Source organism: Chinchilla lanigera, unplaced genomic scaffold (genome assembly GCF_000276665.1).
Source record: "Chinchilla lanigera isolate Chin_1 unplaced genomic scaffold, ChiLan1.0 scaffold00014, whole genome shotgun sequence".
Classification (NCBI taxonomy): domain Eukaryota; kingdom Metazoa; phylum Chordata; class Mammalia; order Rodentia; family Chinchillidae; genus Chinchilla; species Chinchilla lanigera.
This window is the reverse complement of record NW_004955415.1, coordinates 1,393,138-1,407,440: the sequence shown is the minus strand read 5'-3', so window position 1 is coordinate 1,407,440 and position 14,303 is coordinate 1,393,138. Positions and strand designations below refer to the sequence as shown.

Here is a 14,303-nt window from a genome sequence, read left to right as displayed (position 1 = left end):
AACAATAGCATTGCAACATATAATAAATATGTATCTTTACGAGGTATTCTTTGGACACTTGAGGTACCAAGCCTTAGTGAGCCCCAGTGCCCACATTTCTGTAGGGAATGAATGCTTCCGCTGAATGGAGCTCATGGTTGTCCCTTCTCAGAGCTCATGCTTTTAATTATTGGACATTATTCCATTTGAAAAATCATTATTTCTTGAGTAAAGTAAATTCTCTTGTATTCTCCAATTGGCAGTATTTTTGTAAATCTTCAGGCTGGCCTCTGTATTTGAAGAAAGGAATTTTCATTCATTTATAAATACTCTGCTATTTAGACTATTACCAGCAACTGGCCTTCTCTCAAATTTGGAAGGGCTGAATGTACTTTAAACAAACATTTCTACAAATGGAGTGAAGTCTATAATGGTTTCTTTTGCTGCTCACAGATGTTGATGAATGCACATCAAATCCCTGCACTAATGGAGATTGTGTTAACACACCTGGATCCTATTATTGTAAATGTCATGCTGGATTCCAGAGGACTCCTACCAAGCAAGCATGCATCGGTAAGGCAGTTTCCCTTCACATATGAAAATGTGCCGTGAAATATCGTAACCAAGACTGTTGAGGTCAAAAGTAAATTTATTAAAATAAGTTCAGCGTGGAACGAGTCCTGTTACATTATTACATATTTATTCTGTAATATTCACAGAGGTTCACTCTTTACACATACTCGATGTTTGCATATTTAACCTAGGCAGTGTGCTATCTGGCTTCTAAAAACTTCAGTTTATCTTTCTTCCCTTCATCACACCCTCTTTTCTCCAAGTAAGCTCAGCATTACCCTTCTCTGATTAACACAGTTGGAGATGTACAGTCATTCTCAGCTAGTCTTTTCTTTAAGCCCCACACAGAGTCCAACGTCAGATCATGCCTTGTGTTTTCTCACAGGTTCATGGCTACACCCAGCCCCATTGTCTAAACTCTCTGCCTCGCTGCTGATTCATCTCAGAATTCTTTTACCAGATAACTATTTTCTCTTTCATTTCCTATTCATCCAGGGATAGTTGCTTGAATCAACTTTCCCCAGTAGTTTTCATCATAAGTCTCTCAATCCAGAAATTCTGGAGTTGCTTTTCATTTGACCAACATCTTGTTCTTTCTTTTCTTAGGGTCTGTAACCACTATGTCAAAAACAGCTGTACCCGTCATTCCAGCCACCCTACTGACCCTCTCTTAGGCTCATTGCACAACCCATTTCCTTTTCTCCTTTCCTCTTCAGCCACTATATGGGCTGTAAAATTGCTTAGACCTAACCGACCTATCCAAGGAGGAGCAATGGAAATTTTGCTGAAGCAGCAATACAGTCATGGATATTACATGTAAAAAGAAACTGGACATTTAAAAATTCCCTATCTTACCATTTTGAATCTATGTGTATTATAAAATAACAATGGCTGACTGTCCTCAATTGTCCTAGACATCGATGAGTGCATCCAGAACGGGGTTCTTTGTAAAAATGGTCGATGTGTGAACACAGATGGAAGTTTCCAGTGCATTTGCAATGCCGGCTTTGAATTAACTACAGATGGAAAAAACTGTGTTGGTATGGAAATATTCACTTCCTTGCAAAGGTTTTCAAGGATATACATTTTTATTTAGAACCACATACTCTGTTTCCAGGAGACCCTTCACACCTCATATGTCGTGAGAGTTCTTCAGATAGACAGGTAGAATGTAAATGCATTTAACAGACAAAGTGAAGGAAGAGATTTTTTCTTAAGAAATGTCATAACAAGGAATAATTTATTGCTTCTGGAAATTTTCTGTGTGGTACATATTTAATTGTAAGTAGTAGCTGTTCTTCATCAGTTCATATAATCCTTAGCACCTACTGTATTTTAGATGTTAGAGTTTCAGCACTGATAAGGTAGAGACCATTCCCCAGTGGGCGAATATAGAAATGTTTGGCTTATGTGGTAATTGACTCTTTAAATTTGTAGTCCTGGTGATATCTAGCAGGGCAACATACAGTAACACTCCACAAAAATATTCTATCCACATAGCAGTACATTATGTTTCACTCACTATTGAAAGTCCAGATCATTCCACTTGCAGTAAGGTTTACCATTTATTTTTCTCCCTTATAAAAGAAACACCACTGAAATCATGTTAACTTTTTTGGTGCTCAAAATAAAACACTACTCACGGTTATGGTTTACATGGTTTTAACAGGAGCTAAGCAGATGGATTGGATTCTTTTCATTACATTCCTTTTAGTTTGCCTGGCTTTTGTTTCTTGTTTCTTGAGAAAGTGCACACTCTATAGTCCAGGCCAGGCTTTGAACTTGCTACATAGCCCAGGATGGTCTTAATCTCACCATTCTCCTGCCTCAGTCTCCTACCTGCTGAAATTACAGGCATATGCCACATATCCAGTCCTGATATTCCTTGAACTAAAGGCCTTTTCCATTCTCTATACCCTTGGGTTTCACACAGTTGGCATTTATAAAATAAAATCCCTCATTACACGGCTCATTAGCATGGAGGAATTTGACTTCAGATTGGGTGAGGAGAGGAAATTGGTTCCTCAGTACCAGTGGTCAGCATCACTCTTTCTTCTGCAGATCACGACGAATGTACAACTACCAACATGTGTTTAAATGGGATGTGCATCAATGAGGATGGCAGCTTCAAGTGCATCTGCAAACCGGGCTTTGTCCTGGCTCCCAACGGGCGCTACTGCACCGGTGCGTATGCTTTTGAGATGGAAAAGTAGCCATTATTGGAGCCACCTTTTTATCTGAATGAGCCGTGCAAGTAGTACTCCATGTACAGTCTATATTTATCCAGATCTCTTGATAATTCAGTGAGGAAAGTGCCTAAGCCTTCCTAGAAAAACATACTGTGGTCTAAGGAATAGTAACATCTGTACAGAAATAATGATACAAGAAAAATTAAAAGAGTGACAGATTGGTTTTAAGAACTCTGGAAGAGACAATGTAGAAATAATTTTTCTCTGTCATTGACTGGATAAAAAAGAGAAAGAAAGCCCTTGCAAGGTTTTCATTTTAATGTGTGTTCAGAACTAGATTTTCCACTATCATTGATTGCATCTTTTCCATAAATGAATTATAAACCATTTGTAATCATAGCATTATCTAAAAATCTAACATTAGTAAGGACATAATTGGAATATTTTTGTTCATTGGTTTCTGCATGAAGCCCTTTTAAGTACCAAGTTCTAGTGGCAACTTCAGTAAATGAAGATATGTTGGAAATAAAATAAAACTCTATTATATTTATGCTCACAATTGGCATTTAGTATACTGGAATATTTTTGCCTTTATTTTTGCCTGTTTGCTCCTTTTGGACAAAATTAACTAAATGATTTCTGCCCTAACTGCACAAACTTATCTAACACATAAAACTGGAGCAATTCTGATAGTTTCAGTGAAATTCTTGGGACAATAGAGAAAATCAGGAATGTTTCTCATGTTTCTGAATGACAAATAACTTTTTGACTATCCGAGAGAGGGGGGACACTAGATGAAATGGAAATGTTGTAGCTTTGGAAGTCATCCTACAGTTAGCTGACTTGGATTTAATGCAGGATATGAGATTGGCATTATGCTATAGTAAATAGCACCGTGCGGCAGTGTGAAACTCCATCCCAGCATGTCTTAAGAAACTTAAATGTATACACAACAATAACTTAGCTCTCAACAATTTCTGCCTTCTGGAAATTCTTTCTTCATTAATTTTTATAACTAATCCATCGGTTTTGAAATGTTTCTGATTTGTCAGCTTTGAGTTTTAAGTATGTTTCATTTTTTTGGAGAAGCCATTTAATATTGGCTCATATTTGATAAATTCAAGAAGACTGAACATTAGAAGACACCTCAACTTATTTTATTCTTAGCAAAGTTACTCTCAAAACCACACTTACCTGTAGTTAAACATTTTTTATGAAAAAATTACAGAAGTTTACCTTAGTTTTTTAAAGGAATTTGTTCCATGTAACTAATTTTAATTCAATATTATTTAACAAGCCTATCTAAATAATGAAAAAGGAGTTCTTAGGTTTTTTTCTAAATGTATGAAGTAAAGCAGCTTTTACCCAACTGGGCTTTCTGAAAATGTTTCAAAGGGCTGCATTTACACACAAGATTTGCTATCATATTTGTGTGTTCTTCGACGTGTTATAAAGGTGAAAGGTTGATAGTGTAGAGCGATGGCAAAAGAAAATTCTGTGACTTGATAATGGTCTGGCTCCTGTCACCCTCTGGGCAGATGTGGACGAGTGCCAGACCCCCGGAATCTGCATGAACGGGCACTGTATGAATAATGAAGGCTCCTTCCGCTGTGACTGTCCCCCAGGCCTGGCTGTGGGTGTAGATGGACGTGTGTGTGTTGGTAAGTGGAATATGCATGATGGCCCCATGAAGATGTGGACAGAGATATATCCACCAAGATTCCCGACAGCCTCCTTGAAAGACTTGGAGGTAAAACAAGTCAGAAATGCTGGAGAACACTTTGGGAGGTTGAGGCAAGAGGATGACAAGTTTAAGCCCAGCTTGGGCCCCTTAGCAAAACCCTGTCTCAGTGTGGAAAAGGAAGGTGGTATGTAGCTCAGTGCAAAGGCTCTGGATTCATTCCTTAATCCAGCTTAGAAAACATAGTGAAGAAAAAATTGTCTTTATGCCAGCATCCTCACTAATGTTGCATAACTGAACTCTAAAGGTATTGATTTTGTAATTAATAACAGGATAATAAAACATGGACTATATTCACATGCAAGTAAACTCATACTCATTCAAACAAAATTTGAAATGTGAATAACTTATGACATAGAACTTAAACTTACATCAGAAGCTAATTTTTTTTAAGTATTCTTCACCACAATATAGTTTATAGCAGAAGTGAGGGCGAATAAAGGAGAATATATGTTCTAAGCCATTGATAATTCTCCTCGGAAACATTTGTCAAATGGATTCTATGAAAGTGAATCAGAATTCTCAAACATCATCTTTGACAAGACAGGCAAAACAGAAATGTCCCTGTCATTTCAGAACCCAGACAGTATGTTCTAATGACAACAACAGCAGAGAGAATTACAGAAATACATTATCAGAGTTTTCTTTCCGAAGTGCTTTCAGGAGACTGCAAGGATGAGCCCTCCATATTTCAGATTGTACAGGAAAACATAGAAATATTTATAAGCTTGAAAGTATATTTGAGGAAAGTAAAATTTTGATAGACTTAGTATTTTACTCTCTCTTGTAAGCATCGATTCCAAGAGGGAGGGGACAAGGAAGGACCAGCAGATGGAAATAATCTGTTCATTCAGATTCATCCACTCTATCCAGTCTGGGGTTTACTTTAGCCAATAAGGTTGTCAGCACTTTGTTCAGGGATATTTCAAACATAGCAGCTAGAAAAATGTAGCTCCTTCCTGCTTAGAAAGCTAAACTATTTTCAGTTGTTTTAATGTACTTAGTTGCTTTTGGCCTTCATGTAGATGATTATGTTGAAATCCATGGTGAACGCAAAGCTAATTTGTGAAGGGAAGTTCAAGCAGCAAACCCTGAGTTACTAGGGGTTCATTGTTTGAGCACAAAAAATTCATTCTCTTGTCCACAAACAAGAATCTGTTGGAAAGTCCCCCAGTTTTCATCAGTGTGGCAACTTCAGATTTTTAAAATAAAAACACACCTCTTATGTGTGTGTAATTATGTAATGCTGTTCTGTAATGTGCTAGGTGTGTTTTTTATTCACATCTCTATCTTTGGTATCACTTTTGAAAACTATTAAATTAGAAATAAATCATTTTTTAATTATTGGCTAGTTCTACAATCTTAAATTTCTTTTTTTCTGGGTTCACTTTTTGTTTTAGGACAGTTTTACTTTTAGAAAATTAAGCGACAGTTTTTAACTAATATGTTGAAGAAGCAGGACTCACAAGCAGAGTATAAAGAAAAGGGAACTATGTTTTTGTATCTCCCGTCTTCCTGAGTTCTATTTTTAAATTTATTGCATGGGGGCAGTTGATCCAATCAGTAAGAAAGGAAACCCGTGCCATTCCATAACTTTACTAACATTTTTAGGTAAGAAGAAAATTCTATGATAAATTTAGGTAATGAAAATAATGTGAATTTAGAAATTAGAATTAATATTCTCAACCAGGCTTTTAGGTGGCTTCTTTTCCAAGTTCAGATCTTCAGTGAGAGCCTTTGTACCTGGGCAGAGGTCCCAGTGGAGGGAGGGTGCTGAGATGGTGGTAGCAAGGCAGCTTTTATGTTGCTGATGTCTGAGGAAGGCTTTGGGATGTGCTGTCTTCCCAGATGAAGCCACCTTCTCTCCTGGGGTGGCTCATGGGTATTTCAGAGGCACTCAGCTGCCCTTCTGTTTTTCTCTGACTGGTGCCTCCTTCTCCAGCTTCTGATCCGGCAGCAGTCCACTTCACATAGACTCAATCCGATGGTGTCTCAGGGTTCCTCCATGTGGACCTCTCTTAATGTCCCCTCTTCCAGCCTGACCCAGTCCACAGGACCCACCCTATCTGTGCCGCTTTCACTTGCCTTGTTCCTGCCATGGGAGAAGCTCGTCCTGGACACCTCGCCTGTTAGGCATTGCAAGTGCAAGTGGTACACGGCTCTTCAGGCCACTGTCAGGATCTTTTCCTCCTGGTGGCCTGCAAGCAAGGGAGCACCCAGCTCATAACCCAGCTCTGGCAGAAACAAACAAAACCAAGGAAACGACCTTTCTTTATCGCCACTCTCTTAAGCTCTGTATATCCTCAATGTTGGAAGGAGTTTAAGGACCAAGTAACTAGTTTTCCAACATCTACTTCCTTTAAGATGGAGTCTCAATATCCATCTTATTATTTGCTGTTTAGCATCATAGGGTTTAGAATCCCATTATATTAGCTTAAGAAAATTTCAGCGTATTTATGAACTCTGACATTTTTATCAGCTAAAAAGGTCTTTTTCTTTTCTTTGTCCCACTTCAGGTAGGGACTAGCTGTACGTCCTTGAGCAGGATACATTAACTCTGTACCTCTTTCTTCATTAGTTGGTTTGAGGTTTAAATATGTTAGTATCAATCTGTGCAGGGATTTGAACAATATCTGACACATCAAATGCCAAATAAGTAACCAACTACTACTATTATTTTATTAAATTAGGATAGAGGCATCATATCAAGGGCATAGTCTTAAAAGTCGCTGCTGTACATACAAAAGTTACTAAAAGTAGAAGTATAAAATTAGCATTGTGCTTTAATGCATATTTTATCAGTGAGGTGTAAAATCTATTAATTACACGAAAAATCCTTAGAAGAAGAAAATCTCACTTTTAAGGCATGCAGAAATCTGATAGTATATGTAAAAAATAAATTTACATTTTTATCCAATCCCTGTTCAGAATATTCCCATGAACATGTTCTGATGGTATTGCTGGCATTGGTGTTCCCAGCCTATCCTGTCTGTCCTGTGCTATCCTGTCCGTTCCGTGCTGTCCTGCGCTATCCTGTCCTGTTCCGCCCCGTCCCACCCATCTCACCCTGTCCTTCCTGTCCCCTCCCATCCTCTGTCAACAGTGGCATAATTACATTTGAATAGTATGATATGAACTAGGATGAAAGGTCAGCTACTCTCATTAAAAATAAAAGACCCTCCATTTTTTTGGTATTTTGCTGCTTAATAATTAACAAGTATATTCATTTATTCTATAAACTATTTTATGGATAAGGACGGTATCAAGTAATTTACACAGGATGATCCCATGTAGATCTGATCCCAGGACAACTTATGTTCCTAAAACCCACACATGAATTGTACCCCTTTCGTTTTTGTGGAACTTCCAGTGTTGAGTCCTCTAAACAGCTTAGCTAATGGGTTACATAAATCAGTATGGAAAGTGTCTTACTCTTCCAGTGAGTTCCATAGACTTTATCTGCTTTGTTCTAAAAACTGTACATGGTGTATATTCTTAACCTACAAAGAGAATTAAACAACTTTGATCATTCTTTGATGCCTTGCACCATAATTGGCAATATGCAAAGAACCCACAAAAATCCTATCAGAAATCATGAACTCTGCTGTATTTATGCAGATTCTTTGTGTTGGACCACACACTCTCATCCTTTTAATAACATCATGGAAATCATTAGATGAAATAGTTTGTGTAACACCCAGATAGTTATACCTAACAATAATTATACTTATTTAAAAGTATAAATATTTATAATGAAAGTTACCTCTCATGAAATTACCACATCAATATCCTGCTTAAGGGCTGGGGATTTAGCTCAGCGGCAAAGCGCCTGCCTGGCAAGCGCAAGGTCGTGAGTTCGGTTCCTGGTACCGGAGAAAAACATCATGGAAATCATTAGATGAAATAGTTTGTGTAACACCCAGATAGTTATACCTAACAATAATTATACTTATTTAAAAATATAAATATTTATAATGAAAGTTACCTCTCATGAAATTACCACATCAATATCCTGCTTAAAAACTGCCCTGCTTCTCTGGCCTTTCTGATGATCTGAGTGGACAAAGAGAATGAGAGGACAAAGCAGAACATGCTCTTTGGGATGGAGCATGGCATAGTGGAATGAGGAAGCATTTGGAAGTCACCCAAGACCAGTGTGAATTCCAGCTCAACCACCTTGAGCTGTTACACAATCTCTGTGAGCCCTTCTTCCTCATCTACAAATGTGGGTGATGACCACTATCCTATCGAGTGGAGGACCTGACTGTTCCGTGACATCATGTCTGCAGAACAACTAGCACAAGGCCGGGGCACTTAGTGGTACTAGTTAGTTTTATAATTGGATTTCTTGAACATATGATATTAAAACATAGAGTATCTTCAAGGTTGAAAACAAAGGCCTCTTAGGAAGGACAAGCAAGAAATATTGTGGCAAGTTGTGTCACTGTGAGGTAGTTTAACTTCGCTGCATTTCTAGAAGCAACACTAGGTGCCAGGTTGAATATGAACTAGCTAGTCATCAAAGTGCCGTTTGTAACTGTAGACATGTCCTTGGTTCAGTGAAAGACCGGTGAGAGTAAGTAGGATAGTAGATACTTGTGTTAGTACACAGAACTGTTGAGGGAAAAAAGGAGTCATTGATACACACTGTCCTTCTCTCACTTAACAAACATTTGTTGGTTTCCTAACCATAAAGATGTGAAATAAAGGCGATGGCAGGTACCCTCTAAACTGTCCACTCCAGTGCCATCTTAGGTTGAAAAAGCCTTGAGTTTTGAAGTCCCTTTGTTTCTATTACTGACTCAAGTCACTGTCTTCTTCATCTCTTTCAGATACTCACATGCGCAGTACCTGCTACGGTGGAATCAAGAAAGGAGCGTGTGTGCGTCCTTTCCCAGGTGCAGTGACTAAGTCCGAGTGCTGCTGTGCAAACCCAGACTATGGTTTTGGAGAGCCCTGCCAGCCCTGCCCCGCCAAAAACTCAGGTAGTCACACGTGCCTGTTCCATACCTACAAAAGAACCTGGAATGCAACCATGGATGTCTGGCAAAGACGACATCCATGGTGAAGTGCTTTGCCCTTACTTTGAATTGAAGAAGAGAAGTTCAGTTTTGTGTAGCTATGACAGGCACATTATAGGTGCTTGGCTGATATTTCTGTGTGATCTTTGGGCAGAGAAAAAAACACAATAATTAGAAAAATCTGTTTGCTGATGCAGTGATGATTGCTACACACATTTTCCTATGAATATGTTAGCCTTGATTTCCGTGATCTCTAATGTCATTGTGATTAAAATTTACTCACCACTTTGAAGGTTATAAATGCACAAGAGCTTGATTTAATTTTTAAATTTTCGATGTGGTATGTTCTCAGGCTGCTTGCTGAGAAGCAAGTCTGTCAGTAACTCCAGACTCTTAACTTGATAAGATTAACTCATTCATTCAGGGGCTGGGGATTTAGCTCAGCGGCAAAAGCGCCTGCCTGGCAAGCGCAAGGTCGTGAGTTTGGTTCCCGGTACCAGAGAAAAACCAAAAAAAAAAAAAAAAACTCATTCATTCAGATATTGACTAAGCTGCTATTGAATATATGTAAGTACAATGGGGGTTTCCAGAATATTCACCCCCTGTTTTTCCTTAAACTGGAGAATAGCTGAGAATACTTGCAGGCAAACATAAATTACAGTTTAGTATGATTCGTGCCTTAAATGGCACATAAACAACTATCAGAGCACAAAGCTTTCTGGGAGCAGATGGAAAAGACTCACAGAGGGGGCACAATTAGTGTGTTTTAAGAAAAAAAAAAATTGGAACTTTCCATGCGGGAAATGGAAGAAAGTATTCCTACAAAGTTGATGGTTTGTAGTTCTGTTAAAAATCTGAAAATGGATTATTCAAACCTTGGCACAATGGTTTGATGCATCTTGAAGAATTACTAAGACCCATATTTTAAAAATTTAAAAAATGAAAAGTAAGGAAAAAGATCATGGTCTAAACTGGCTCTAAAGTGAATAATACATATTATGACACAGTACTAAATGTAGTTTAAAACTAAATAAAAAGTGAACCAAACAAATTTAAATAGAGACCTGGATATAAATGACTTCTATCTAGAACATACAAAGAATTGAAAAAAAATCAGACCCACCAAATTCACAGACCCAATCCAAAAATGGGCATCTGGGATGAATAGGTGCTTCTCAGATGAAGAAAGACAAAAATGGCAAATAAACACATGAAAAAAATGTTCAACATCACTGGTCATTTGAGGAATGCAAATTAAAACAACACTGAAATTCCATCTCACCCCAGAAAGAATGGTTATCATGAAAAAATAAACAGATAACAAATGCTCGAGGGGCTGTAGAGAAAAAGGAACTCTTTCTCTGTTGGTGAGAATGTAGACTAGTACACCCACTGTTGAAATCAATGTGTAAATTTCTTTAAACACTCAGATTAGAGGTCCCATTTGAACCATCTGTTCTTCTGGATATCTTCCCAGAAGAATTAAAAATATCATACCACAGAAATTTATGTGTGCCCATGTTTAAATTTGTAGTAGCAAAATCTTAAAAACAGCCCAGATGCCCATCAACCAAGGAATGGATAAAAAAGATGTGGGTTTTTTATGTAATGGCATACTATTGAGCCATAAAGAAGGATAAAATGGATTCTTTTATAGGTAAATGGATGCAACTTGAGACCATACTCATAAGTGAAATAAATCAGATCCATATGTGTAAACGTATTGTCTCACTAGTGTGAGAAAATGAGCAAGTAAATAAGATCTATACTGTACAGTAGATACTGTGTGAATTGGGAAGAAATTGTTCAAAAGAAAAGATAAACTGTGATGGGAGAAAGTGGAAAGGAAGAAAAAGAAAAAATATATGTATACACATCATAGTAAAGATAGTTATACAACTAGTTTCTCTTAACTCATTGAAAAGAAAGTTGTCTTTAAAGACAGACACCAAAATCTGAAATTTACATTTAAATTGCAAAAAGGTTTTCATATATTATCTCTTAATCCATAAGGCATTTACATTAATCAATAAGGAAAGATGAAGTAATTTATAAAAAAAATGTAGCATACACCAACAAGACTGAACAAAATGGAAGCATAAGAGATTGATTGTTTTTGTTTTTTGTTTTTGTTTTTCTTCCGGTACCAGGAATCAAACCCATGACCTTGCACTTGCCAGGCAGGCACTGTGCCACTGAGCTAAATCCCCAGCCCCAGCATAAGAGATTGATTTCCATATGAAAAGATGTGCACTTTTAAAAAAAATAAAATGACATTTTGTTTATCAGGTTGATAAAGTTATGGCAGCTGGTTTTTCTCAGTGATGGGTCTTCTCATGCTGCTGATGGCAGGGCAGTCTGAGCAAGGCAGAGAGCAAGCAGAAGCCTTGATACAAGAGACACAGCGTTTGAGAAGTTTTACTCATAAGTGAATATCCAGTGATATAAGTGAACTTCATCTTGCTTATTACATCTACTCAAGTTTGGGTAAACCTAATGTCATCAATAAGAGATTAGAGAAGTGTAGTGCCTCCAGAGAACTGAGAATAAAGTATCACGTGGCCTATTAATTGGTATACTGACAAGCTGGGCCAGGGCGGAGTACGCAGGAGCCCCGCCCAATCCCCACCATGGACTCCTCGACCTTGGGCAGTTACTGCACTTCTGAGTCCAGTTTTCCCTCTTGTGGGAGAGCAACAACAGTAGCACTTGGTTTCTGGGGTTGGGAGGATTAACTGTAAGATGTGAAATGGTAGAATACCATTCATCACATATCACACATTTTGACAATGCTGTATTTTACTACTGAAAGAAAAGAGCCAAGTTAAAAATCAGTCTCTGCAATACACTTTGTATTTGGTTTTTAGAGTCTTTCTGTATAGAATATGTTGGTAACATTTATCAATATATTAATGATATTCACAATGATATTTACAAGTGATTTTTATTTACTCTTTTTACATGTATGTGTGATTTGGGTATTCTTATTTATGTAATGGAAAATTATACAATTTTTTTCATCATAAAAACTAATACACACAATTTTCCCAGAGAGAACTTTTGAAGCTGTATAAATGATTTTTATGTGAACCAGGTATGATTTAGGTTTTAATTTTTCCATTTGTTTTTATCATACAGCTGAATTCCATGGTCTTTGTAGTAGTGGAGTAGGGATCACCGTGGATGGAAGAGGTAATGCTACTCAACTCTCATTTTGCAATGGTTGCATAACTTTATGGCTATAATATGCATGTTATTATATCTACTAATAAAATACATTAGTAAAAAATGAGATTATTAAGTGATACTTTCTACTTGAGCACTTTTCATCTTGGGTAAATATTTACCTGTTAAATATGCTTTGTTAAAAATGTCACTAACAAACTACACCCATGATTTTATGGATACAGGTGCATAAGAAGAGGGTCAATTTTAAGAGAACATTAAATAATGCTGTAAGACAGGATTAGAAAAATACCTAATTTTAAAAGATGTTTAATATGGATTGAGTTCAGGATATACTGTCCTAACATAATTGGACATCCTTTACACTGAAGAATAACAAAATGTTTCTATCCAACTACAGAAGTAAAATTCAATTCAGTGATTCCTTCTCTTATTTTAGACTCAATATTATGTTTCATAGAATTCCAGAATAGGATCTTAAATCATGTATGCATTTATAACTTTAAAGCTTTTCATTTTAGTATATACACAGACTCATTTGTATTTGAAATAGAACTATAAGATTTTGTTAACTTTATTTATATATTCTGCTACTTTCATATTTGAGAAGAGTTTAGACAAGTTATAGATACATTTACAGTTATGTTGAATTTTCACATCAATATCTAAAGTCAGAGTAAAGCTGCAAACTTTTACAAGGATATTTTTTCCAAATATAAAATGAAACAGCTGACATTTCCAGTGTATTTAAGAAAGTTTTCCAGCTTCTTAAAAAACAGGAACCACCAAATTTGACAGTGAACAGAAATCTGACTTCAGGTCTTATTTTTCTTGTTTTAATTCCTTGTGAATGCACCTGTCCAACAAGGCAGCTCCCGTTTGGATGCTCCTGAGCGACTGCTGTCTTGGAGCTCCTCGGTCCTCAGCGGCCCCTGCCCAAGGGTGGCAGAGAACAGCAGTCATGCTTCCCATAACAGTAAAGCATCAGGCTCTGCAGCATTCGTGTTTAAAGCGCCCAGTCTATTCATTTCAGCTTGTCAACAATGAGAAGCACTTTTCATCATGTTACTTAGTTAACAGCAAAAAAAGACGATAAAACAAATATTCTGTGCCTCTAACAACCATACAAATTATATAGGCCACCCTAATATATCATTTAATTAAAAGTTAAATTTCTCTTTGGATTTTGAGCCAAGAGCTTATAAATTTCTTTTGTTAATGTTATCATACATACAGACATATTGCATGGTTTAATTCTTTGAATTCCTGCCAGGTCTTTTCATTTTTCTTTTGACTTAACATTGATGTGTCCTATACTCCTCAATTTCATGTACTCCTTATTTTATTTCCTTTTCCTTTCTGGAAAGCAGGCAAATTGTAGCTTTGCAGAGTTAAACATTTCATATATTGAATGATCTTTTTTAGACTTGAATTTATCAACAAAGAATAAAATGTCTGTGAATATTAAACTCTCCATTTAATCCAGATATCAATGAGTGTGCTTTGGACCCTGATATATGTGCCAATGGGATTTGTGAAAACTTACGTGGCAGCTACCGTTGTAACTGCAACAGTGGCTATGAACCAGATGCCTCCGGAAGAAACTGCATTGGT

The 14,303-nt window shown here is 37.1% G+C and overlaps 1 protein-coding gene across 1 annotated transcript in view; it reads left to right on the top strand.

The window, feature by feature from the left end:
- The window catches only part of Fbn2 (fibrillin 2), a gene marked incomplete at its 5' end in the record, with an annotated part of 227,883 nt that overhangs the window by 127,995 nt on the left and 85,585 nt on the right, over positions 1-14,303 (top strand). The window contains 7 exons of the mRNA XM_005380550.2: positions 433-552; positions 1,467-1,592; positions 2,614-2,736; positions 4,280-4,402; positions 9,315-9,467; positions 12,642-12,695; positions 14,176-14,301. Coding sequence (XP_005380607.2) covers positions 433-552; positions 1,467-1,592; positions 2,614-2,736; positions 4,280-4,402; positions 9,315-9,467; positions 12,642-12,695; positions 14,176-14,301 — 825 coding nt within the window. The remainder of the gene's footprint in view (positions 1-432; positions 553-1,466; positions 1,593-2,613; positions 2,737-4,279; positions 4,403-9,314; positions 9,468-12,641; positions 12,696-14,175; positions 14,302-14,303) is intronic.